At 40.7% G+C, this 27,925-nt stretch overlaps 1 protein-coding gene across 1 annotated transcript in view; it reads left to right on the top strand.

Moving 5' to 3' along the window:
* The window catches only part of CAMKMT (calmodulin-lysine N-methyltransferase), a 553,001-nt gene that overhangs the window by 494,840 nt on the left and 30,236 nt on the right, over positions 1–27,925 (top strand). Inside the window, exons 9-10 of the mRNA XM_089653930.1 lie at positions 1,615–1,678; positions 18,843–18,974. Coding sequence (XP_089510056.1) covers positions 1,615–1,678; positions 18,843–18,974 — 196 coding nt within the window. The remainder of the gene's footprint in view (positions 1–1,614; positions 1,679–18,842; positions 18,975–27,925) is intronic.

The raw sequence follows: 27,925 nt of genomic DNA, 5'->3' as shown, positions 1-27,925 counted from the left end.
TTTTGGACCATTCTCTGCAAGCCCTAGAGATGGTTGTTCATGAAAATCCCAGTAGATCAGCAGTTTTTGAAATACTTAGACCAGCCCCTCTGGCACCAACAACCATGTCATGTTTAAAGTCGGACTGAATACCCTGCCAACCATAGGGAATGCTATTAGGCCTAACACTGGTGAGTTATCCACATGATTAATACTGCAGAAAGGTACGAATGAGAGGTGTAGCCAGACCTGACTCGCTATATTTGAGTTCTCCACCCAGGCAGGCCAGGCTTTATTGTATTTTGTGTGACAATCTCTGCTGTTGTAACTGGCCTTAAACATTGGAAGGGCAGACTACCACTTATTGAGAGTAACGGACCTCCAATTAAGCATATACACCTTTCTGGCATAGTATAGCAACAGGCCAAGTAAAGTTCTAGTAACTTTTCTTTGGGCCAAGGATTCCACCAGGCCAAATAAACAGACATTCAATTCCTGGGGTACCTGAACAGTAGTGACAATTGCAATGGCTTGCAAGATCTAGGACCAATATGTGCAGATTTCCAGGCAGGTCTAAAAAATGTGTAGAAAGCTAGCATTTTGACGAACGCATCTCCAACAGAGAGCAAAATGATTAGCTAAAAACTTTCCTGGTCTCTTCAGAGTGAGGTGGTAACGATGGACAATTTTCTGGCTTGGCTGTTTTTTAAAGTGGAACTTTAGTCAGAAAATTAAGTCTTACTAGATCACTTCATGCTGGGCCCTTTTGCATGTATAGCTATGTAAAACATTAAAAATAAGTGTCTGTGCTGTTTAAAACCAGAAAAACACCCTCACCCTGCTCAGTTGCTCTCTATTTTTAGGCACTGTTCCTAATTTGTAGAGGCCGACCTGCTGACAGCCTAAACATTTAATGCTGCTCGGGCTCTGGGCTTCAACAAAATGGCAGCCTCTGGCAAGAAGAAACGGGATCAATGCTGGAGGCAACATACAGCACACACTAATTTTGGTAGCACAGTTATTCATATTTTTTGTTGCAGCCTTTTTTGGTTATTGGGCAAACTTTGTACTTTAAGTGATGCCAATTACTTTTTAAGCCTCTATTCTTATGGTTATTGGGAATGTATGTTTCTTGCTAAATAACATGATTTTTTGTCAAGTTGTTATGGGCAACGTTCAACCTTAAATCGACTTTTTGGCGAGCTAGGTGGTACTTGCAGGGCAGAATTTTAGCCCATTCAACAGCAATTAGCTGAAATTCGAGTTGTCTTTGGGACCATTTAGATTATGCACTTTTGGTGGACTGACACCTTAATGCTGTTTACAGAGGAAAGTTTGGCTATAGGGCGCATGATACGATTACAATCTATTTGCAAAATGTACTGTAATTTCTCTATTTTTTTTTCCTTTCCCTACACAGTCTGACCATTGCAAAGTGCCTTCTGTGTTACTTGCAGTTATTGCACTGAGCATGACCACCCTAGGCCACTGGATATCAGGGGATCTAATGTTTATGTAATTCTTCTTTTTTTATAGCCGCTAAATTAGTGTAATTGGCTTGATAGTTGTCTTCTTGTATCATTAATACATTAAACCCCCATTGTAATCCAGAATGTGTTCTCTTCTCAATGTCAGCCTGTTTCTGGACCAGTACAGAGCCTGCCTTGTTGATGCAATAAAGAGATTACTGCAGCCCAGTGTAAGTATGTTTCTATTTTTTCCTGATCGCTGGCTTCAGAATAATTAGTCCGTGCACAATGATTGAGAAAGTAATGGAATGGCAGGATTAATGTCATGTAATACTGTAATACTTATTATGTCCAACTTCAATTGAGTCTTCTAATCTATCAGATTCTTTCCTAATCATAAACTAGGAAACTTCTTATACTTGGCCTTCTGATAAGGCTCACAGTGGGTAGTAAAATAAATGAAACCGCTTCAAAGATAGAATGAGATTATTATTTTTTTTTTATATCAAATGGTTTCTAGAGTATTTTTCTTTGATAGCGGAGAATTTTTTTGTTAAAGTAAAACAAAATGTAGATTTTTTTTTTTCTGTTTGTGTGCCTTATCTAATACTGCCAATACTTAATGCAACTGATACAGATTTAGAGTTTATCTAAAGCCAAAACTTTTTTTATTTTTTATTTTGGATAGAGTAGGAAAAAGGTTAAAACCTCTGTCTGTTTTTCTTTTAGAGTTTTTCCCTTTGCTTCCTGCCATTAAGAATTCTGCCCAGTAAAAAAACTTGCCTTTAGGTGCCACCATTGAAAGATTACCCTTCTATGTCTTTACTGGTGACAACTCAAAATTTGGATGATATCGCACTTTCACTCCCTTTGACAGTGGTCACCAGAACCAAAAAAAAGGAGGTGAATATTCCTGTTGGGGACACAGACAACAATAAAAACCACACCACTCTATCTAAAACACAGAAATATGTGACTTTACACTTTAATTGTATCCAGAAATATTATATTGCTATTCTTGTATCCAAAACTGATATTTTGTCTCTTAGTGAATGCTAAGGTATTCAACTAGTGTTCATCTTGTGATATTTCTGAAGAACTTTTGACAGGACATTTTTGTTCTCAGTTCTACCTTCATGCCATGCATACAAGAGTGGGATCCTGCTTGTTCATTTTATATTGCGGAGAAAGAACCAGAAGCGGTACAGCTGGGGGTGGCATAAATGGTCACAAACACACAAGCAGGTAGTTCTTACTGTATAGTTCCTGAGAGATATGAGAAAACAGTGGGAGGCTCAATCCAACAGCATGTACCTAAAACTGAAATAGATGCATTTCAAGGACCATTGCAAGATGTTGCTGGCCACTAAAGGTGGAACATGTTTTTTTCTCTTAAGTAGGCCATAGATGATACAATTATTTTTTCCCACCAGGAGAAAATCACTCAATTCACTATTGTGTTCTTTGGTTTGCAAGCCTTCCCAGCCAGCGGAACATAATGATTACTGCTAGTGGCTATAACTGCTGGCAGTGATTTCATGTAAAAAAAAAATCAGACAAGCTGTTTGTACCCAAGTCGATTAACATCCAGGCTGCCCATAGATTGGATTGAAGCTGAACCGGCCAAGATTTGATCCATCTTTGGCCAGCTTCAGTCACTCAAAATGCAAAGATATTCCTGGTAGACCACCATTATCCTGATTACAATAGAACAAGCTTTATAAGGTACCTCCTGCTCAGAAGTGAATGATTCCAAGTCAATGAACAGGTAGGTTTTCCAATAAGGTCACGGTAATTAATTACAGATATGTTTGAAACTAAAAAAAAGTTTAATAATGAAAATATCATAAATGATACTCAAGTTAGTTGCACATATGAAGTGGTTGATGCTCAAATGAGCATACAAATTGGAGCATGCTAATTAATAAACTCCAAGTTGAATGGGTATAACCTGAAATTCTGTAAAGTGGTGTTAGATATTTTTTTAGATTTTACATGACAGACTTCAGTTTGAACTCAATCCAGGCAAATCAGCTGGGAAGAAACCTTTGGGTTGAGCCTTAGTTGGCCTTTAGTGTTTGACCATACAGCAGGATGTCTGGGCTGGCCTAGAGTAAATGCATCTAGTATACATTTGTTGTATAGCTTGATTAAAACTTGATGGCAAAAGTAGCTTCTCTTGAAACTCATGGCTTTAGAGGGCCTTAGGATGAACATGGAGGGAAACACTCTCCAATGGGAAAAGTGCCAAAAAAGGTACCAGACATAATGAAGAGTAGACATGAATCAGCAAAGGAATGGATTAAGAGATACGCCAAGTGAACTACCAGACAGCAAAAAGAAACATAGATGCAATAGCACTTGGTCAGCTATAGATAGGATTTTAGCTGGTATACCAGGCAAGATATCAAGCAACAGCCAGAAATACATATAACCAGAATCAGACTAGGGTTAAAGTGGATTGAAACTCCTACTATAAACTTTTACCTGTAGTTAAGCTTATAATTAGTAATGCCTATTGGCTCCAGCCGATGATGTCACTGGTGCACAGTGCACTCTGCATTAATGGCGCACTGAGTATGCTGTGATTCCAGTGAGGGCCGTGATAGTGACTCCCATATGCAGGTGCAGGAGTAATGTCATCACAGCCTTACCACTAAAACAGGCAGAGTGCGCAAACCCAAATAAAGACTGGGAGAAAATCGAAACACCGGGAGTGGTGACAGCTCATCGCTGGAGGGCTTTGTAGGTCTTTCATAATGTAGTAATGCGGTGCCTAATAGCACATTACAGCATAAACCTCCTCACAAGACCTCCTTCTCTCTAGTTCCCTGGTCTCCTCCTCCCATGCCCACCTCCAGGACTTCTCCAGGGTGTCACCCGTCCTCTGGAACTCCCTACCCCAATCCATCAGGCTATCACCTACTCTCCTCTCCTTTAGTCGCACCCTGAAAACCCACCTCTTTAGGGAAGCCTACCCCACCCCTTGCTAATTGCCAACCTCCTCCACTCTTCCTACCACTCCATCCCCCACAGCTTTTCCTCCTGTACCACTATCCCCTCCCTCCTAGATTGTAAGCTCCAAGGAGCAGGGCCCTCGAACCCCTCGTGTATCGCATTGTATTGTTATTGTACTGTCTCCCCTTGTAATGTACAGCGCTGAGCGAACTGTTGGCACTTTATAAATACTGTATAATAATAATAAACCTGCAGGGAGCTCATTTAAAAAAAATGTTTATAGAGTTTAATACCCCTTTAACATAGGTGGGACATAAGATTGACCAAGACAAAAGTTAGAAACCTACACCAGGCTTAGCAGAATTTCAGACTGGCAAAAGGGTACAGTAGATAAAAGCAGGTTTCATAAAATTGCAGAAAGATCAATTAACCCAGAGTTCTGAAGCAAGTGAAGTGTAAAATACTTTACAGCTGGACTTCTCAGTGCAATTGCTTTGTAGGTGGGTGTTTAAACTTTGGTGTATTTATGCATGCACTGTGGTTCATGGGCATAGAAACATGGCACAAAGCCTGACAGTATGATGAAGGCATGGTGTTCACTCTTTCCTAACACAGTGAATATTAGATCATTTCTTTGCCTGTTTTATTACTGTCTAAATAACAACCAGACAAAAAGTTTTCTATTAATCCTTGGTAAATTTGTTTCTAGGTAGTTCTTGGTTTATTATGTGGCTGGCACAGGGTGAAAAAGTTCAAGCTCCAAAGATTTAGGTAGCTGCCAAGGTGGCTTATCATTCATGGATGAATATCAGGGAGCTCAGCGCACACTTATTGAGTTATATCATTTGTAGTTGAGTTCAGATTGGTTTACTAGTTTACATTAGTCTTCTGTTCGTAAATCCATAGATGCATACTCATAACAATAGAAGGCAAACATTCTTAGAGATGTTACTTTGTACCTCTGCAGTTAATGATAATAGATATTGACAAAGAATTACAACACATTTGGCACATGTGTGAACTAGAAGACACACCTGAAATATTGCATTGTCTGGTGTTTGAGGAGAGAAGATTCAATACCAATTTAATTCAATAAGAATTGCATATTAGTGTGATAATAGAATAGCTTTTCCCCCACCCCTGGTATAGCTTGTATTATGTCTTGTATCATAAAGACAAAGAGTAGCACCTATTTGCTTTGTGATTCAAGAATGAGCATAATGCACTACAGTTGAAAAGGGTTTAATCTGTTGAATTTTGTATGTGCCACAGTCAAACTATGCTAATAGCTTGTCTGGCAGAATCTTCCAAAGATAAATTATAAAACCAAGAAGAAATGTAAATAGAGGTGTTGCCAATAACATCTATTCCGACTTCAACCAACATGTTTCTAGCAGTGGTTAGAAAATGAAAGCTGATACATTGCTGGTACTGATAACACCTTCACACCTATATGTGATTCAGGGTAGTACCAGAAAGCCTCAAGGGGAGCTTCTGGTGTAACTCCTGGGTATACAGTTGACTATCAAAGAGGAAAAGGTTCTCCTTTAGGGGTTGATTTACTAAAACTGGTGAGTGCAAAATCTGGTGCAGCTGTGCATGGTAGCCAATCATCTTCTAACTTCAGTTTGTTCAATTAAGCTTTGACAAAATAAACCTGGAAGCGCATTGGTTTCTATACATAGCTGCACCAGATTTTGCACTCACCAGTTTTAGTAAATCAACCCCACAGTGTCCAGCATATTCAATCTTGCTGCATATAATGCCAACCAACTGTAGTTTATAGAAGCATTATTTCTATCCCTGGGCGATGTGATCAGTCATTTGTCAAGAGTTTAGTTTTTCAATGAAATAATGTGGCTATTGATAACGAGGACCACCCTGCTTAACCACCTCAGCTAGCTGTCATAACCTCCGTTAATTGTACACAAAAAATTTACTGCTTTTGTCGACTAATTGCCTCTAGGCAGAAATAGCCTACACTCTACAGGTGAGACCCACTTTGCAAAGGAATTTGCACCAGAGATAAGTGAAAGAGGTGAAGCTCTGCTGACTTCCATAATCCAGTTACGTGCAACTAAAAATACTGTGGGTTTTTTTTTTAACTTTCCGTATAATTGAGTATTCTTTGCAAAATGAAACTTCACCACATTCACTAAGGTCAGGGGCAAATTCCCTTGCATTCTGCAATTTCCCTTGCAAACTCTATTTGCCTTTAGTACATTAACCTCAATGAGTCAAATGCATTTGCTGTTTAACTAAGTTCTGTGAATATGGAATCATCAACAGAAGCACAAAAATCTATGATAGTAGATTCAGGTTGCTGTGGTGTGGTGTGCTGTCCTTTTAAATGGGCTGTCATTGTACTGTAACCCAGGTTATAACAGACCTCCACCATTTTTCCCAACACAGCAAACAACAAACCACCGTTCTCAGATAGTTCCCATCTGTGGGTTTTACTGTGCTAAAATACATGTGTTTTGTGGTGCACTGGCTAGGTGTGTTGGTGTCTTATTCTTAATGAATGGCACTGCAATGCATCCTCTCCTATTTCTGTGCATTACCACGTTATTCCGCAATGCAAAGATGTGAACAGAGCCTTAATGTTTAGAACTGGGCATAGTCCTGTTCAGACTCCCTCCTCCTTTTCAACACAGAGGAAACCTAAAAATAACTTTACAGACTCAGGGAACTTCTGCTAAAAATTAATATATGTACAACTCATGATACATTTGTGTGATGGTCAGTGGGAAGAATGCTCCTTACACTTGTGATCATTGGGAAGAATTACCCCCTTATAGATAGCTAAAAAGATTGATGGTGTTAGTGGGAACTCATTTGAGAGGCAGAAATGGCTCATTGGTCCATTGTAACCTCTGGAGGAACCTTGGTTGAGAAACCCTGGTCTAGTTGTTCATTGATGAGTGTGCTATAGTGACCTACATTTCTTCCTATACATATTCCATTGGCAGTCTACATTAAGCACAGAATATGCGTACACAATGATTCCAGTTTTCCATTTCTTATGATGTGTGCAGGAAATAAAAATTAGAAAACTGACCAGATTTTTATTTTTGGTAGGTAGGATGTTTCACATTTCATCTGTTGTTTTCCTTCACCTTTTAAATCTATTCATGCATCAATGCAGCTAGAACATAGGTACCAGAAAAGTGCAAATTACAAAGAAATTGTGCAAAAAAATCCCCTGCCATGTTGTCAAAGAACAAAAGGAAAGACGTATTAAAACACCATTATAACTCCTTATTAAGACTTAAGGCTTATTAAAAACACCTACCCCATCCTTCATTACTGACAGCATCTCACCAAAAACTCACGTTGAACACAACTAATAAACTCAGCAGCCATTTCTTAATGTACATTAATACCAGCAATGTGTTGGTGAAAAGTGTGTCAACAATTGGGGCCATTTCACAGAGTGAAGCAGTGATACATAATAACCCAGCAAAGCAGCGGATTGAAAAAAGAACTTGCCCAGCGCAATAAAAATCTTTTATTTTCCAGCCTGAAGCTGGAGATGAACTCAGTGTCCCATCGGAACTGTCTCACAGGTGGTGCACATCGCTGTATATTAAAAACTCAAAGCTGATCCGCCAAGAGCTGCAACCTAAGGAGAAATAAACTCGCCATCAATTCTTGAAGAACAGCAGGAATATAGTTTAGCAACACATTGCAGTAGACTGAAGGCATAACCAAGAGCACGCCTTTCATCTCAGAGTTAAAGTGAAAACCTGTGTTCTATCAGAGCGGCTTCGCAGGTGGTAAGCATTGTGAAAACAAATCAGACATCGCACAGCCCTTTCACAGCACAATCCACTTCGACTAGAATTTCTGTCTGTCAAGCCTATGTCTGACACTTAAATATCTTCGCTTAACTGTATGTTTGTTCCTCAGTCAAAAGGCATTCATTCCAAGTATTATGTGGTAGGAGAAAAAGCTAGTACTAAATGTTATGGCATAAAGTCAACTGTAGGAAAAACCCTACATGCAGTAATAAATTATTTTGGAATCAGATTTTTAGGTGCAGATATTTTGTTGCAAAGATTTTCTTTCAACACTGGCGTTTCAATTGCAATAGTGGTTTTCATAATTATTATTAAAGCAGAGCATTGTATCAAAATGGAAGGTCTGCTTTTTAGTTAGACAGCCAACCAACTCCATTTAAAAATGTGGTATAAAACAAAAAAATGGGCACGTTGCTGTTGATGTGTTAGCTTTGTTTACTCAGCCTATTAGTAGAAAAAAATATACTTAGTTTACACCCTGCCATCTCCAGAGCCTAGGCAAAGGAGGCATCAAAGTCCCTATAGCTAGATCCTGGGAATGCTGAGGATACCAAATCTCCTGAGAAGATACTCCTGCACAATGCCAGAGCAACCTCTGACCAACAGTGACAGTGACAGCATAGATCTAGTTCAAAAAGTCAGCTGATAAGATCCAGGCCAGCAGCATGGGAGCAAACCAAGCCATGTGGTAAGTGGCCATTGAACACAAATGCTGGTTTGGGATTTAGCTGTGCTACCACTGATACTAAGGATGGGGTTTACCCAAATTACACCAATGATGGCAGTGATGGGGTTTGGATTGGGTTTATTTGTTTGTCCAAAGACAATAATAAAGCAGTTTATTTTAATTGCCCACTAACAATGACAGGGTTTATTTTTATGCCTGCTGATACCAACAATTGGTTGTACATTTTATGCTCAATCACACAAATAGTTTTGTGCCCATTGATTATCAATGTAAAGAACATTCTGTTACACAGTCCTGACACTGCACTACTTATGTATGTGATCTAGTCTTGGCTAAATTATTTATTGTTTTAACATGTGCTGGTTGCTAAGTATTCCCTAACAGTGTTAATGAAATTCTTCTTTAGGATATGCCTTGGCAAAGTGTTCCAACAAGTAGGTTCAATCTTTGGGTTTTTATCTAGAATGGAAGACTGTTTTCTGGTTGTTGATATTTGTAACTTTCACATAATGTTAAAATATGTTTTATTAAGTATTATTATCTTGTGATGTTTGAGATCATCTGTAAAAAAAACATGCTACATCTGTAAATTTTCCATGTTTTGCCAGTAAAGTAGTTGTATAGGGTTCAGGAACTCTGATGTCTGGCCCTCCTCATACAGCAGCTATAAACAAAATGGGTATAACCGATTTGGGATCTGGCTTAGTCTGTATAGCAGGATGTTAATGTCACCAATCTAGAATACACAAAAAATGTGGAAATTACAATAAACAGTGGAAGTGACAACTTTCCCTATCAGCCTATTTTACAGCACCTCATTTTTTCACTCAAGTAAGAAAAATATGGCACTAACTATGAGATAATTGTGGCACAGACTGTAGGTGTGCATCCTATGATTTATACTGGCTATAGAAGGGCCGAAACTCGGCCTGTTCAGCAGGCCATACTATGGTCATTCCCACTTGACAAAGGTGGATCTCACAATGAACTTTTGTAGAATGGGAATTTTGGAAAGCCTTTATTCAATCAGCAGCTGCAGCCAATTTGTGTCAACCAGCGATGGCTGCAGAGAAGAGGAGACAGTGGTTTATGACTGGTAATGCCTGGGAGCAGCAAAGTCACCCATAGGCTTCAATGGCCCATCAGTTGTCGGCGCTCCCTTCTCTCCCTTGCAGCCGTGCTGGCTGATACTGGGGAGCCAGATCATGTGACCAGGCCGGAGTGGCCTGAAAATAGGTAAGTATATACATTTTTCTTACACAAGGTAGGCAGAATAGATATTAAAAGGGGGTATGGAGCATTTATAGGAGTAGATAGGTTTTATCTGGAATGCAAGCTGAACTCGGAGCACAACATTTTAAATACATCCCCAATAGTTATAAAGGATTTAAATTCATTTTGTCTATGGCAAGGGCTAAATCACATCACTTGAATTGCAAATAATGTGTGGTAAACAGATCTGTATACACCCAACACAACTCTAAAACCCTGCAGCGCTGTAAAATGCACAGTGAAAAAAATGCAGACAGCATCAATTTTCTTGTGAGTTAGGGAGCATTGCAATGTACTGTTTTGTGGTGTGTATGGGCCCAGGATACCTATATATGGACATCTCCTTGTAAATTAGCATTGACTTCATCACTGGGCTGTATAGTTTATGTAGAGAACAGAGCTGTGGGTGATGTCCAGCAGGAGGGGATGGAGACAAGACCAGTCATCCTGCACATGCAAAATGCCTCACTGAGCATTCTTTATTACAGGAAACTCCTGAACATAAGTGCATGAATTGTTTAATGCTGGATTACTGCACACGTCTGGAAAAAATACAAAAAGAAGACCAAGACTCAAGTTTTTTTGGACCATTCTCTGTAAACCCTAGAGATGGTTATGTGTGAAAATCCATGTAGATTAGCAGTTTTTTAAATACTCAGACCAGACCTTCTGCCACCAACAACCATGTGATGTTCAAAGTCACTTAAATCCCCTTTCTTCCCCATTATGATGCTCATTTTGAACTTCAGCAAGTCGTCTTCACCACATCCAGATGCCTAAATGTATTGAGTTGCTGCCATGTTATTTGCTGATTAGAAATTTGTGTTAACAAGCAAATGAGCAACTGTACCTAATAAAGTGGACAGTGAATGTAAAATTGCCCCTCCGATGAGGTCCAAAGGGCCTTCACCCTTGATGCTGGGCCTTTCCTGAATGCCTACAGCATGTTCTGTTGCTCAGTAGTTTATTTGCTCTCATTTCTGCTTTCCCTCTGAGGTGTTTTCAACAAGACAGGAATAACCTGCTCTTCTAGGAAACTGGTATAAAACCCAGTACATTGGTCAACCTTTTTTTGGGATATAGATAGATAGATAGATAAATAGATAGATAGTGGAAAGGTTATTGACAATGCTAAAGCAGCTCTGGTGTAATAAACAAGGTCCGCTTAATACAACAGGGCCCCTATCTCTCTTATTTTGTAGAGACTTTCATGTGTCTATCAAACATCAACCATCCACATTATCTTTCTAACAATACTATATTTATTGATATGCTAAGTATCTGTCAGTGAGCTGTATTCAACCTTTTCATTAGCTATTATCTATATAACTATCTTCAATTGTATAACCATAAACCTATTCAATGATGTACCCATCAATTAATTATTCTGTTAATTAATAATCTGACAAGTTATTTGAAGGATCTGTCTTTCAGATCTCTGTTATAACTAACAATATCAGATATGTAAATTTATGTTTGAAGCGGACCTTGTACTAAAAGACAAAGAATGTTTGAAAGATCAGAACCCCCACCCCCATAATAAATTATTGCCACATTAATGTGAAAAAAAAGGTACAAATATGCCTACTTTCTCCCCAGCTTAGGTACAGCAGAGAGTGGGTTCATCATCCTTCCAGTGTGATCCAAGGGAGTCTTGAATATCCAAAATCTGTCAAGAAGACACTCACTCCTGCACTGTGCAAATCATCCTAAGTCTTGTACTAGTCCCTGGCTGCTGCATTCAGTTTCATATCTTCTGTCTGGCAATATAAGAAGTTCTAAAACAATGCAAAAGGAGTGTAGGATAAACTGCTTCTACCAATATAAATGTTCTCAGGCACACTTTCAAGCTAGCCAGCAGAAAAAGCCTTACTAGACTGTTTCGGCTACTCAGGTTAAAAACAGATTTTGTTGCAAACATTTACAGATTTGCCATGTCAAGGCATCTTTGATATATGTGGTCCCAAACTCTAAACCAGCCATTCTCAGAGTTCTGTGGAACCTTAGGGTTCCAGGATGCTAGGAGTTCCCTGAGCAGTGGTGGATTGACCTCCCACTTGATGGTGCCTGTGTACTACTAAGGCCAATATCACTTGGCAGAAACAACTGCATGGCACCAGTAGGGGCTCTTCTTTTTCCTAAGCTGCAATAGCAGCTGGACAATGGTGTAAACATTATATGAAGAGAGGGACGAGCGCTGGATATGATGGGATTCAAGCTGCTAGCATATAGGTAAACCTTGTATACCCCCTTCATCAAAAGTCAAATACAAAAAATGCAGCGCTTGAGTGTATAATACAGGGAATTCGCATGAATAGCAGATTAAATGTTCATATTTCAACATGCACCAGATTCCACATTCTTAAATTGTTAAAACAATCATCAGATGAGTAATGCAGATCTATCCGACTAATCAAGGTGCATATAGTGATGGTGATGCTAAAATCATAAGTTCTGTGATGTATCCAAAGAAATCCGTGACTTCCGTGATAGGGGAATAACTGTATAATGCACTAACCAGATAGCGCAAGTACATGCGCATTGGAGTATAATGACCTACTCCTGGTCACAGCCAGATGGTCCTCAGCGTGAAGCCCTCAGGAACACCAGTGCACCACTCTTGCCGTCTCCTACCACCAGGGGGGGTGCGCCTCTTTACAGTAACACGAAATCACTTTATATCCTCTATCGCCAGGGTTGGTGTACTCTCTTATCAGGAGATCATCTCAGGGGCTCAGCAATAAGACCAATTCAAAAGCTGCCCATGATAATGATCAGATCCCACATCCTGCTGCAGGATGTGGGATCTGATCATTATCATGGGCAGCTTTTGAATTGGTCTTATTGCTGAGCCCCTGAGATGATCTCCTGATAAGAGAGTACACCAACCCTGGCGATAGAGGATATAAAGTGATTTCGTGTTACTGTAAAGAGGCGCACCCCCCCTGGTGGTAGGAGACGGCAAGAGTGGTGCACTGGTGTTCCTGAGGGCTTCACGCTGAGGACCATCTGGCTGTGACCAGGAGTAGGTCATTATACTCCAATGCGCATGTACTTGCGCTATCTGGTTAGTGCATTATACAGTTATTCCCCTATCACGGAAGTCACGGATTTCTTTGGATACATCACAGAACTTATGATTTTAGCATCACCATCACTATATGCACCTTGATTAGTCGGATAGATCTGCATTACTCATCTGATGATTGTTTTAACAATTTAAGAATGTGGAATCTGGTGCATGTTGAAATATGAACATTTAATCTGCTATTCATGCGAATTCCCTGTATTATACACTCAAGCGCTGCATTTTTTGTATTTGACTAATGGTGTAAACATGCTTTGCCTTAAAGCATGGCAAAAATATCCCCCTTCGCATTTTGTGGGCAGTACCGCCACTGAACATGACCAATTGACCATACTGTAACTGAGCCAAACATTAGACTTTCAGCATGGTAGTCACTTATTGTTAACTCTAACAATAGGGGATGGATTCTTCCAACTGACCTTCAATGTAAGTGGCATTCTTCTCTCTGAGCACCAGTGTAAGGGGGCATTTCTGCACAGACAACCTATACGTATAAGGGATCATTTCTCCACAAGCCACCTATATATGGGGGTGCTACACTGACCACCAAAGTAAACCCTGAGACCTGAAACTTATTTCCAGGGTTCCCTCACAGTAAAAAGGTTGAAAAAATATGTTCTAAACTATTGGTGTTCTTAACAATGGAACATATACACTCACCAGCCACTTTATTAGGTCCACCTGTTCAATTGCTGGGTAACACAAATTGCTAATCAGCCAATCACATTTAGGCATCAAGACATGTTGAAGACAACTTGCTGAAGTTCAAGCCGAGCATAATGGAGAGAAAGGGGTTTTAAGTGACTTTGAACGTGGCATGGTTGTTGGTGCCAGATGGGCTGGTCTAAGTATGTCAAAAACTGCTGATCTACTAGGATTTTCACTCTCAACCATCTGTAAAGTTTACAGAGAATGGTCCAAAAAAGAGAAAATATCCAGTGAGCGGCAGTTGTGTGGACGAAAATGCCTTGTTGATATCAGAGGTCAGAGGAGAATAGTCAGACTGATTTGAGATGATAGAAAGGCAACAGTAGGGTGAGAATTTGGTGTAAACAACATGAAAGCATGGATCCATCTTGGTTCAGGCTAATGGTGGTGGTGTAATGATGTGGATGTTTGCTTGGCATTAGCAAGGTGTACTTAATAAAGTGGCCGATGAGTGTATAGCAATCCACAAACAGAGAGCAGGCTCACCTGGAGGATGCCCTTTCCTCCTTAAAGATACAGCAACACACCAGGAGCCCAAACCCCACCTTTGCAAGCTGAAGACTTGTATGACTCGGTATGTGTCTGCACCAAATCTATAGAAGGAGTAGCTTTGGATAAATTACTACTGCATGAGAGTTCACAGATCCATAAAAGTGAAAGATTGGGAAATCTAATCTCTAAATATCTTTAGTGTATGTTTTATCCTCAATGAGGGTGAAGAATAACATGAAAACCTGAAACTTGCTGTAAAACATATTAACTATTAAAAGGTTTGCAGGGTGATTCATATACAGATGGTCAATGACTGATAGAAAAAAAAACTTGCTACCTTTTAAAATATTATTCTTATTTTTGGCTAAATCCGCTCTCCTCTGTTTGTAACTCTAAGCTTGAGTTATGAGCTAGACGCTATGGCTTCAATCCCCAGAGTGTTTAAGAGATGGGCACAGAAATCACTTCTTCCACAGATTGAAATGGATGCAGCTTTTCCACAGTTCAATTCTGATCTGCTCAATACAATTTTTGTAGTGGATTCAATCTCCTCTAATGGGTTTTTGCTGAGACACTCTGCCCAAGATTTTCTCTGCTATAATGCCAAGCACTATTTCCTCCCTTTGTTTAATTATATTTATTGTCTGGTGACCCTGTACTTCAAGAATAATTGGGCTTCCATAGCACTCACTTCCAAATCCTGATGTTCGAGCACGTGACCTGAAAGGTGGAGAAAAATAGAGCTTACTCCTTATAGCAATACAGAATATGCTCTCAAGCCTTTAGAACCAAAAGTATAAATGTGGCATTCGGGAGGATATGTAATGAGAAACCCGTTTCCTATATAGCTACAGCATTGGCTTTTATAGCTAGACTATTTTTTACTATTTACTATATTTAATTTTTTTTTTTCATAAAAATGTTTCTTGTTAATTGATAGTAGATAGAAATTTTTATTTCCTTCATACTGGTAGATGCACTGACCATTATTATATGCAGTATAAAAAAGAACCCTACAATTTAAACATGCCCTTTTGTGCTACCTGATATATATTTTTGCTGTACATTTACCTTTAAGGAGACTTTCTGAGAAATAGTTCTTGAAATGCAGTCACTGCCACTTTCAATGTAGCCCATGTTACCTATATTCTCTGGATGATCTACCTAATCTTTACTAAATTTTACTAGATAGTTGCCTTATCCAAATGGATTTTGATGCCTGACAACCAGACCAAAGACAGACCACCTTTGCACCCGATAACACTGGCGGTGGATGAAGTGCATATACACCTGCAGAGTTCAGTAGGTTAGCCACCGACTCTGTAACGCTTAGTTTTTGGTTGGAGATGGTAGAAATAGGGGGTTGATCCATGTTTTTACTCTCACCCCTTAAACTGCAGTAGCATCCAGATGGGGGGTGTAACACATGGTTCGCATTATAGCATGGCAAAAATGAATTCCCTCATCGCATTTGGTGAGCCGCCAAGCATGACCAATTCAAGAGAACGGGGCTGCACTGCAACCGTGAGCCAAACACTAGGCTCGCAATGTGGCATGGTACTCCCATTAAAAAAGACTTTCAACAGTATTGTCTTTTGAATTGCTGGTGCTCTGTGAATAGCAATCCAACATGAATCACTTTTCACACACAATGAGCCCTTATGGAAACAGGTTGTATGGGCACAGTCCTGATGATATTCAGTGATTGGCCCAATGACACTTCTGGGTGTGTGGAATACCCGCACCCCTACAATTCTGTCATTTCTCCTGCTGGCTTATATGTCCTTTGGTTATGTAGGAGTTGATGGGAGAAACCACAGCATATGGTAGGGGAGCAAGTATTCCACACACACCCAGATATGTTAGATACTAGCAGAGTTTTATCCTCAAAAAGGTAAATATGCAGCATCTTGTTTTACAATCTGGCTATTGTTTATTTGGAGATCCATAGTAACAGGAGAACTTTAACCAATCATTTTTTGCATGGCAATCTGGTCTACGTAGCTTGGGGAGTGGTGGGGTGTGCCCTTTTCCTGCATACTTTTTACTAAAGAGTGTCTCTCTTTCTCATTACAGTAGTTGACAGGTATGAAACTGTATTTTGAACCAAAAATAATGCAGGCCTATTTAATTATTTTACTAAACAAAATTGAGTATCCTTTTGTGGGAGATTACTTTTACTTTTCGATCTAGATTTTGGTTATGAATTTATGCTAAATTCCTTTTCGTATATTTCTGGTAATGCTGTAGCCAGTCCATCTGTACCTTGACTCCGCATAGAGTTTTTTGGGCCAGTTAGTTTGAGCTTGCTCCACCGGGGCGTGCTAGAGATGTATCATTCAGGGGTTAGGCGTGTTTGCTAGCCAAGCAGTAGGTTTGGGGATCGATAACTGTAAAATATTTGGGACACTTCCCGTTTGACTCTTCCCTTATGAGCTATTGAGAGAATGTTAGCATGGAAGATCTGTGTCTCTCCCAGGTCTTGGGCCCAGGGAGAAAGGAATAAGGATGCGGGGGGGGGGGGAGTCTTTTCTCCTGGAGAGGAAGCCCTGAATATGTTGGTTGATGGAGCCAAAAATGCAAGGCCTAGAGGAAACAAGTGACTGTCATATGGAGATGTGGTAAGCTTTTGGTTGAGTGGGAAATATACACAGGAACCTTTCCATGTTCTCCTACCTTGGAATATAAAGATTGAATTACCATGTGAACGTCAATTACAAAGGAGCCAGAGCTTTGCACCATCCAGCATAATCTGTGTTATAAAGGAACCAAGAGAAACTTTGGAGAGAGATCCAAAACAGATTAATGACTATTCTGATATGTGGAATCTACTGTATTTTTTTGGGGGATATCCCAATCCACACCTCCCTCTCTTTCACATATTGCCATATGCAATAGATCTGTTTCCTACTAAAACTTACTAAAATAATTGGCCCCCATTTTTGTACATGCTCAGTGTAAAAACAATCCTGATATTAAATGTGCCTGGGATTTTATGGCCATGTTAGAGTACTGAAGACTTTAGCAATGTAGCTATTCTTGAGCCAAGGATCAATATTTAGTAATGTTTGTTGAGCAAAAACAGAACTTCTTATTACATGCTTGTTTGGGGGTAGTGGATCAGGGGCTTCATTTACTAAATGCAAATGTTACAAAAAAAAATTACACTTGAAATGTTCCCTTAGCTTAGTGAATAATGTGAAGCTCTGCTGACTTTCAATATCCAATCATGTGCAAACAAAAAAACAGATTCCTTGAATGTGAATGGGTATTTGTTGCAAAGTGAAAATTCACTAACCTTGGGGAAAATTCAAATTCCGTTGCAAAGTGAACATCCTATTTGTCTTTAGTAAATCAGCTCCAAAGTACTGAAGCTAACCTTTTTTAGAATGAGAGATCAGCAGTGGCAGCCTCCATATGTTTCTCTCAGGGCATGCTTTCCTCTAAATCAGCCATTCTCAACCAGGGTTCCATGGAACCCTAGGACTTCTTAAGAGGTTGCTTGGGATGCCTCAAGCTGTGGCTGATTGCCATCAATTTTGATGGTGCCTACATAGTTCTGAGGCCAGTGCCACTTGGCAGAGCCAGCACCATGACACCAATGATCTTTTTAGCTATGTGTTTGATATTGTGACCATCACTGTAGAGGGACATTCTTCCTACTGACTGTCAATGTCAGGGATTTTCTTCCCACTGACCACCAATGTCAGGGACATTCTTCGCACTGACCACCAATGTCAGAGACATTCTTCCTACTGACCACCAATATCAGAGACATTCTCCCTGCTGACCATCAAGGTCAGAGACATTCTCCCTACTGACCATCAATGTCAGAAACATTCTTCCTACTGACCACCAATGTCAGGGACATTCTTCCTACTGACCATCAATGTCAGGGACATTCTCCCTACTGACCATCAATGTCAGGGACATTCTCCCTACTGACCATCAATGTCAGGGACATTCTCCCTACTGACCGTCAATGTAACAGACATTCTTCCCTCTGACCACCAATGTAAGGAACATTCTTCTTACTGACCACCAATGTAAGCTTCATTTTCCTACTTACTGCAAATAATTTGTTTTAGCATTGGTTCTGCAAGACCTGAGAATTATTTTTAATAGGTTCTTGTGGGGCAAAAAGGTTGAGAAAATATGCTTGAAATGAACATCTTTTTATACAAACCAATTGGCTGCAATCTCATAAATATTAAAAAATATAAACCCAGTCACCTAGCTTGGGTGGAATGTGTCTTTCATAACAGCTTACCACCTGAATGCAACCATTTAAGAGTGTGCTTTGCAGTATTCTAATTGTAAAGCTATTTGCCCAACAACTTGCTTCTAGTATATTTATTTATTTTTTTCCTTCTTTATCCTTCCAGGGAAAAGCAATGGTATTTGCTCCTCGGAGAGGGAACACTTTAAACCAGTTCTGCAATCTAGCAGAGGCGGCTGGCTTTTCTATCCAAAGACATGAAAATTACGATGAGTATATTTCCAACTTCCACTCCAAGGTTGGTTCTCTGCTTGCGACAGATAATACTTTAATCCACATTGCATTTTGAAGAGATCATGGTCTTTTTGGCAGGTAACAAACGTTTGATTAAAGCCGTCCTAAGGTGTGCTGCTACTCAAGCGCTATTTTTATATGTGATTAGTTTTTGCTGTTAAACCGTCCTTTATCTCCGCACGTCTAGCAGGTTCTAACCGAAGGATCTTCTATTGGAGTTACCATAGTGAAAAAAAAAGTCATCTTGCCGCATTATTTGTCGGAGGCATTGTGTACGGCACATATAAGCCCCGAATCAACAAGCTTGTAAAATGACTATAAACAAATGTTAGGCTAATCTAGCGGCAGTATGTGTTGAAACAAACAGAAGGCCGATGTCTAATTGTGTTATATCATAACTTAAATCCTTATCGCGGCAAGCTTTATGGTTGGGTTAGTTGGCAGATTCGAAGTGCTAAATCTCAAACAGCATTTCACAGCTGTGAGGTTAGATGTCAGATTGAGGAGCCACAAGATTTAGGTCAAAAGCACTTATCTGTGATTTCTAAGCTTGCTTACATAAAGCCCCTGCTATCAGTGCTCTTCTCATCATTATATATAGGTATATAACACAGACAGCCATGTTAGTGGTAAAATCAGAAGCTTAAACTATATATAGCTAAAAATACAGTATGCCTAGAAAGCTTAGTTTTTTTGTACTGACTAGATGTGTATGTTAGATTTTACAAAATATAAATGGATTGTGTGTTATTTGCATTCATTTATATTGCACCAAGAAATGAATGCTTTACAAAAATCATTTGGGTTGATTTACTACTGGCAAATAGACTGTGCACTCTGCAAGTGCAATTGCTCCAGAGTTTAGTAAGTGAGCAGAAACTTTGCTGACTTCCATCATCTAATCATAATGGCGCTGCTTGGTGGTACCCGGGTGGTCCCTCAATGATAAGTAGATATTGGTCTGGTCGGATCACACTGCTCCTTAGATCCACGCAGAAGCCAGTGAAAATCAAGGGTTGGCCACCGGACCTCCTGATCCAGCATGCATGGCATCACCCCTACTGTAGACGTGTATTGACACGAAACGCGTCTAGGAGGAGCCTTCGCACGCCTTGACGTCACGCCGCCGGATCAGGAGGTCCAGCGGCCAACCCTTGATTTTCGCTGGCTTCTGCGTGGATCTAAGGAGCAGTGTGATCCGACCAGACCAATATCTACTTATCATTGAGCGACCACCCAGGTACCACCAAGCAGCGCCTGCATGAGACCTCAGCTACATGTGACCTGTACATGTGCATTGAGATTGCGCTTCTGGTAAGTGGGCAATCTATCTATCCCTCGATATTGGATTGGATTACACCAACGTTTTTGGAAGTTTTTTCATAATTGAACTGCTTACCACATCTGATATTATTACATTGGACAATTATCTTTTCTCGTGAGTTATTTCACATAATTGTTATAAAGATATTGTTTGTAGCGCTGCACTTTTATTTTGTCAATTTCAGTTGGAAAGGTTTTGTGGTTCCTTTTAGTGCATTTGCTGCTCACTGGAGTGCGCTCACTAACTTATCTACATACATCATCCAATCATGTGCAAGTCAAAGTTGTCTTTTTTTATTTTCCTTCCATGTGACTGGGTATTCTTTGCAAAGTGAATATTTACCTCATTTACTAAGCTCTGGAGCAACTGCACTTGCAAAGTGCAGTCAATTTACCTTTAGTAAATCATCCTCAAGGACTCTGCACATCTCTCCTTTCCCCGAAAGAGCTTACTACGCAGTGTACACTGTGCACAGATATTCTAGTGGTAGTCAGCTTAGAAGGTTTAGAGGCATCATTGTCCCCTGATGTCACCAAAGGGCTGCATTTGATATTCAGCATATGTAATGCTACAGAAAACAGAGACTCGTGACTATATTATAGGAGACTGTTAGAGACTGCAAACATGCCATAGGAGACAGTCAGAGACTTCGGACCTGTTACAAGAGACTGGAGGTATGCTGTAAGAGACAATCAGTTATGAAGACATGTTATACAAGATTACTAGAGATCATTGTATGAATATGCATTCCTTTACATTTGTGCTTCCTATATTCCCTCCAAAAATTACTCTCAGTACATCTGATATTTCCAACAAGAAAATCCATTATGAAGCATGAAAGAAAACTATACAGTACATAGAGTTTGGACAGTGCAAAACAAGTAAGACATTGAATGAAATAAATCAAACCATTTAGAAAAATCCAATGTAATGAATATTGTTTTCTCACTTCCCTTTGTTCTGGTAGTACAGGTACTGTTGTAAAGTACAGCATTTCTGGCATTACGGGTACTTTAGTTCCATTGTGTGGCAGTTGTGGCATTGCAGGTACTGTGGTATAGTGTAGAGGTTCTGGCAATGTGGGTATTGTGGTACTGTGTAGTAGTTCTTAAAGTGCATGTGTAGTGCTACAGAGAGTCTATGCTAGGACTTTCTCATTGTATTAACTGGGTTTCATTAGGTAAAATGATACAAAGCCATAGAAGAAGAAGTCAATGAATGCTTGGTTCCTTTCAAATTCATGAACTGATCAGTTTCACATAACTGACTACTGGATGCTGGGGTCTGAGGGCCATAGTAAAGGTCACAGTAAGCAGCTGCAGGTTGCCCTCGGCTTTCATGTGTGAGATGAGCTCCAGCACTTGTGTGCAACAGCTCTCTCTCAGAGTGGAATCCAAAGGGGAACTGGTGTTCCACCAACAACTTCCTCATGGGGTTTGAGCTTAGTTACAGGCTACCCCAAAGGTCACTTAACAGATACTGCTAAAGAAGAGAGGTGTTAGGTATCGAGGAACTGAAGCATGTGAGAGATAGGACTGGGTAGTTGAAAGTCAGAGAGAGGCTAGACTGTGGAGATACATGTAAGCAATGGGTGCAGCAGAGATTGGAGGTGCAGAGAAAATAGTGAAGGTATAGGCAGTAGATGCAGAAGAGATTGTTGGTGCAGAGATTGCCCATTGCCAAGATGCAGCAGAAATTTTGATTGCAGAAACGGCATTGACAGAGCCGCTGTTGCAGTGGAAAGCAGGCTGGAATGCAGTGGAAACTTTATCTGCAGGTGGACCAGAGACCAGGAACCAGTGCAGTGGGGGCTGCAACAGTTTGAACTTCAGTAACTCAGGGAATGTAAAGACTCTGTGCTTCAGCAGTGGCAGCACACCCTGCTCAAGGTTAGGTTACGGTGCCCACAACGCTCTGGGTATCCAGAAGTTCCTGCGACTGCGAGAAATCTAGAAGGTGCCAGTGTAGGAGTGGAGAAGGTGGAGAAATGAACACAGGTTGGGCACGAAGGCTCTGGAGCCAAATTAGCTTAGCTCAATTATCCCACCTGTATGTTGTTGGATTTGGTGGAAACTAGAGAACCTAGAGCATGGGTGTCAAACTGGCGGCCCTCCAGCTGTTGCCAAACTACAAGTTCTATGTGGCATTCCAAGATTGACAGTTACGAGCATGACTCCCAAGGGCAGAGGCATGATGGGACTTGTAGTTTCGCAACAGCTGGAGGGCTGCCAGTTTGACACCCCTGATCTAGAGGATATCCATTAAGAAGCTGTTAGACTGTAACTGATTATAATCTTATATCACTTAGTAAATTATGTTTGTTTCCCCCGGTATATTTTTTGCATTGAGTTGGTCTGGGTGGGGGGCTTTCAGCATTAAAGCACTAGTTAGAATAAAATAGCTGCCCAAAGGGGTCCATTTATAACGGAGAGCGAATATCGCAATCCTCCTTCAGTTATACTTTACTCTGCTGCACACACAACAGCTCGCATTTTGCAGCCCATGCATAAAATTCATGGCCGCAATGGGTCAAATGACATCCTTTCTGCTTCTTTTTTATTGTGCCATCATTTTTATTGTTCCCCATAAGGTTCAGACTCCCAAAGTCAGGGGAGTTAAAGCAAGCAGTATAGATTTGGCATTGCTATACTGCTGTTTTTTTAAAAGACCCCTAAGTGGTTGAACTGGATGGACGTTTGTCTTTTTTCAGCCAGACTAACTATGTAGCTATGTCCCAATCTCTGACTTATTTCTACCCATTAAGTGGACCCTTACTTAAAGTGATACCTAAAGTAATTTTTTTTTTCAAATAACAAACATGTTATACTTATCTGCTCTGTGGAATAGTTTTGCACAGAGCAGCCCCAATCCTCCTATTCTCGGGTCCCACGCTGGCACATCTGCCTCCTCCCCTCTGCCGAGTGCTCCAATAGCAATTCACTTACTATGGGGGCACTTGTGCATGCTCACTTATAAGCCAGCTCTGTGTGTCCATTGACACACAGAGTGCAGTTTAGCCCCACCCTCGCCCCCCCACTCTCTCTCCTCACTGGCTGTGATTGACAGCTCCCTTACTCTTACCATAACCGTAACAATTACCCTCACCTTCAGGGCCTATTCACTTTTGTCCATTTTCATGTAACAAAATGCTTGAATATTAATGCATGAAAGTGCATTTAAAGCAGAAATCTAATTATTTTCTCTGTGGCTGGTTCATATCCATGTGCTGTAGCTTAGTATGTTCTGCAAATAGAAACTCTATGGGCCCATTGACAACTATTATTATACAGTATTTATAAAGCGCCAACAGTTTGCTCAGTGCTGTACATTTCAATGGGAGACAATGCATGAGACAGTACAATAACAATACAATGCGATACACGAGGGGTATGAGGGCCCTGCTCCTTGGAGCTTACATTCTAGGAGGGAGGGGATAGTGGTACAGGAGGAAAAGCTGTGGGGGATGGAGTGGTAGGAAGAGTGGAGGAGATCGGCAATTAGCAGAGGGCGGGGTAGGCTTCCCTGAAGAGGTGGGTTTTCAGGGAACTATGAACAACTATGCATTGGCTTTACCCTGTGTGCTGCTTGCACATGGAACATCGTGAATCCAGCTTTAAAGATAACCCATAACAGGTATCATGTAACTGCTACATCTTTACCCTAACATTAAACCTTAGCCCTCCATCTTGTGACCCTAACACAATTGTTACATACTTTAGGGACATTTCAAACCAGCTCTGACTCTTATTTCCAATGTTTTCTCTTTCTTTGGAACAATCTCCACTCTATTGCCATTTTCCAGCATGAATAAGGCTAAGGCAATTTTTTTGGTTTTTTTTCAAAAACTACAGTTCACAGCTTGTATTTACTTATCTTGTACAGCAAATATCCCAACCAATACTTTGGAGGGGCAGTATTTTAGAGATTGAACTGTAACATAACTGGTTATCTGTTATTGCAATCAAAGATTTACAGGTCAGTCTATAATAGCTGGCTTTGTTAAATATGTATCCTTGTCTGGAGGTGTTATAAAGATATTTTTCTTCAGTTTCCCAAAAAGTAACCACAGAATGAAAGGTAGTTAATCTTTTGCTATCCCCTTGTTTTTCGCAAATCAAAGGAGCATACACTCAACAGACACTTTATTTGGTACACTTGTTCAATTGCTTTGTAACACAAATTGCTAACTCAATGCATTTAGGCATGTAGATGTGGTGAAGACAATTTTCTGAAGTTCAAACCGAGCATCAGAATGGGGAAGAAAGGAGATTTAAGTGACTTTGAACGTGGCATGGCTGTTGGAGCCAGATGGGCTGGTCTGATTTTTCAAAAACTGCTGATCTACTGAGATTTTCATGCACAACCATCTCTATGGTTTACAGAGAATGGTCAGAAAAAAGAGAAAATATCCAGGGAACGGCAGTTGTGTGGACAAAAATGGCTTGTTGATGTCAGAGGTCGGAGGAGAATGGGCAGACTTTTTCGAGATGATAGAAAGGCAACAGTAACTCAAATAACCATTCATTATTATTATTATTATTATTATTATTATTTTACAGTATTTATATAGCGCCAAAGGGTATGCTCAGCGCTGTACAATAGCAAGGGAGACAGAACATGAGACAAGACAGTAACAATACAATACACAAGAGGTTCGAGGGCTCTGATCTTTCGAGCTTACAATCTAGGAGGGAGGGGAAAGTGGTACAGGGGGAAATGGTGGTGGGAGGAGTGGAGGAGGTCAGCTGTTGGATGAGGGTGGGGTAGGCTTCCCTGAAGAGGTGGGTCTTCAGGGTGCGCCTGAAGGTGATGAGGGTAGGTGACAGTCTGATGGATTGGGGTAGGGAATTCCAGAGGATGGGGGAAGTCCTGCAATCAGGCGTGAGAGGAGGAGACCAGGGAGCTAGAGAGAAGGCGGTCCTGTGAGGAGCGAAGGGCACTGGTAGGGTAGTATTTGGGTATCAGGTCGGTTATGTAGTTTGGGGCGGCGTTGTGAATGGCTTTGTAGGTCAGGGTTAGCAGTTTGAATTTGATGCGCTGGGCAATCGGGAACCAGTGAAGAGATTGGCAGAGGGGGGTGGCGGATGTGGAGCAGTTGGTGAGGTGGATGAGTCTCGCCGCTGAGTTCAGGATCGACTGGAGTGGGGATAGCGTTCGTTTGGGTAGGCCAGTGAGAAGGGAGTTGCAATACTCCAGGCGTGAGATGATGAGGGAGTGTACGAGTTGTTTAGTAGTGTCTGGGGTGAGGAATGTGCGTATCTTGGAGATGTTGCGGAGGTGGAGCCTGCATGATCTTGATAGCAATTGGACCAAGGTATGCAGAATACTATCTCTGAATGCACAACATTTCGAACCTTGGAGCAGATGGGCTACAGCAGCAGAAGACCACACTGGTTGCCACTACTGTCAGCTAAGAACAGGAAACAGAGTCTACGATTTGCACAGGCTCACCAAAATCGGACAATAGAAGATCGGAAAAATGTTGCCTGGTCTGATGAGTCTCGATTTCAGCTGTGAGATTCAGATGGTAGGGTCAAAATTTGGCAGAAACAATAAGAAAGCATGGATCCATCCTGCCTTGTATCAACGGTTCAGGCTGCTTGCTGGTGGTGGTGTAATGGTGTGGGGGATATTTTCTTGGCACACTTTGGGCCCCTTAGTACCAATTGAGCATTGTTTAAATGCCACGGCCTACCTGAGTTTTGTTGCTGACCATGTCCATCCCTTTATGACTCCAGTGTCCCCATCTTTTGATGGCTTCTTCCAGCAGGATATTGCACCGTGTCACAAAGCTCAAATCATCTCAAACTGGTTTCTTGAAGATGACAATGAGATCACTGTCCTCCAATGGCCTCCACAGTCACCAGATCTAAATCCAATAGAGCACCTTTGGGATGTGGTGGAACGGAAGATTCACATCATGGATGTGCAGCCGACAAATCTGCAGCAACTGCGTGATGCTATCATGTCAATATGGACCGAAATCTCTGAGGAATGTTTCCAACACCTTGTTGAATCTATGCCACAAAGAATTAAGGCAGTTCTGAAGGCAAAAGGGGGTCCAACCCGGTACTAGCAAGGTCTACCTAATAAAGTGGCCAATGAGTGTATGTCTGGCTATCTGAATGACAGGTCCAGTTTAATATGCAATACTTTTATTAAGCTATCTGGGTGACAGGTCCACTTTATTAGTCAACACATTTTGAGTAGGTATTACAAGATTATTGTAAAGCAGGTTTCACTCTGCAGTTTTTTACATGCAAACAAAGCGTCATATTGATTTGCTCTTATTTTTGCTTAAGAGAGGTGTATATTTATCTTCAATTTTACATGCTCTACATATGAGATATGAGCATTGTACATTTACCCCCGTCGGCTGTAGTAATGGCAATCCGAAGTGTATACAAACCTTTCTAACACCTAAGGGGGTTATTCTCTGAAATATACCAGCCGTAAGCAGTTCATAGGAGCCTTTTAAGTTAATGGCCGTTAACAATTGCTAATAGCTACTGCAGTTCATTGAATAACCAACCATGGGCCTCTGGTGTGGATAGAAGTATATATTTTTATGCTGTTTAAATTCTACATGTATTAAATATTTATATGTCTATCTATCTATCTATATATATATATATATATATATATTTATTTTTATTTTTTTTAACTTTCTTATCCAATCGGAAAGTCTCCTGGCTGCAATTTGCATATGGCTCCAGTTCAGCGCAGGATACAATTATTGGATACAGAAAACAATTGATTCCTGGAAGCAAGCACTTGGCAATGATGTCCTTGATAATTTGATTTTCTATGTTGTCATTAGTTCATGAAGCCAAATGCTAATACACAATTATCAATAGGGCCTCTTGTTCTAAGTGCATTCTGTAAACAGTATCCACGCGATGTCAGATATTATCACTGCAATAACATTAATACAGTTGCAAGAAAAAGTATGTGAACCCCTTGGGATTACGTGGAGTTTTGCATGAATTGGGCATAAAATGTGTTCTGAACGTCATCTAAGTCACAACAATAGAAGAACACTGTCTGCTGAACATAATACTACACAAACATTAGATGTTGCCATGGTTTAATTGCACATAACATGTAAACATTCACAGTGCAGGGAGGAAAAAGTATGTGAACCTTTGGACTTAATAACTGGTTGACCCTCCTTTGGCAGCAATAACCTCAACCAAACGTTTCCTGTAGTTGCAGATCAGACCTGCACAACGATCTGGAGTAATTTTGGACCACTCCTCTTCACAAAACTGTTTCAGTGTAGCAATATTCTTGGGATGTCTGGTGTGAATCGCTCTCTTAAGGTCATGCCACAGCATTTCAATCGGGTTGAGGTCAGGACTCTGACTGGGCCACTCCAGAAGGCGTATTCTGTGCTGTTGCAGCCATTGGTTTGTTGAATTACTTGTATGCTTTGGGTCATTGTCCTGTTGCCTCACCCATCCTCTGCAGAGCTTCAGTTGGCGGACAGATGGTCGTACGTTTTCCTGCAAAATGTCTTGATAAACTCTGGAATTCATTTTCCCATCAATGACAACAATCCATCCAGGCCCTGAGGCAGCAAAGCAGCCCCAAACCATGATGCTCCCTCCGCCATGTTTTACAATGGGGAT

The sequence above is a fragment of the Staurois parvus genome, unplaced genomic scaffold (genome assembly GCF_062004578.1).
Source record: "Staurois parvus isolate SC_StPar_1 unplaced genomic scaffold, SC_StPar_1.0 ptg000727l, whole genome shotgun sequence".
NCBI classification, from domain to species: domain Eukaryota; kingdom Metazoa; phylum Chordata; class Amphibia; order Anura; family Ranidae; genus Staurois; species Staurois parvus.
The sequence above is the reverse complement of the archived record's forward strand: the minus strand, read 5'-3'. Positions and strand labels throughout refer to the sequence as shown.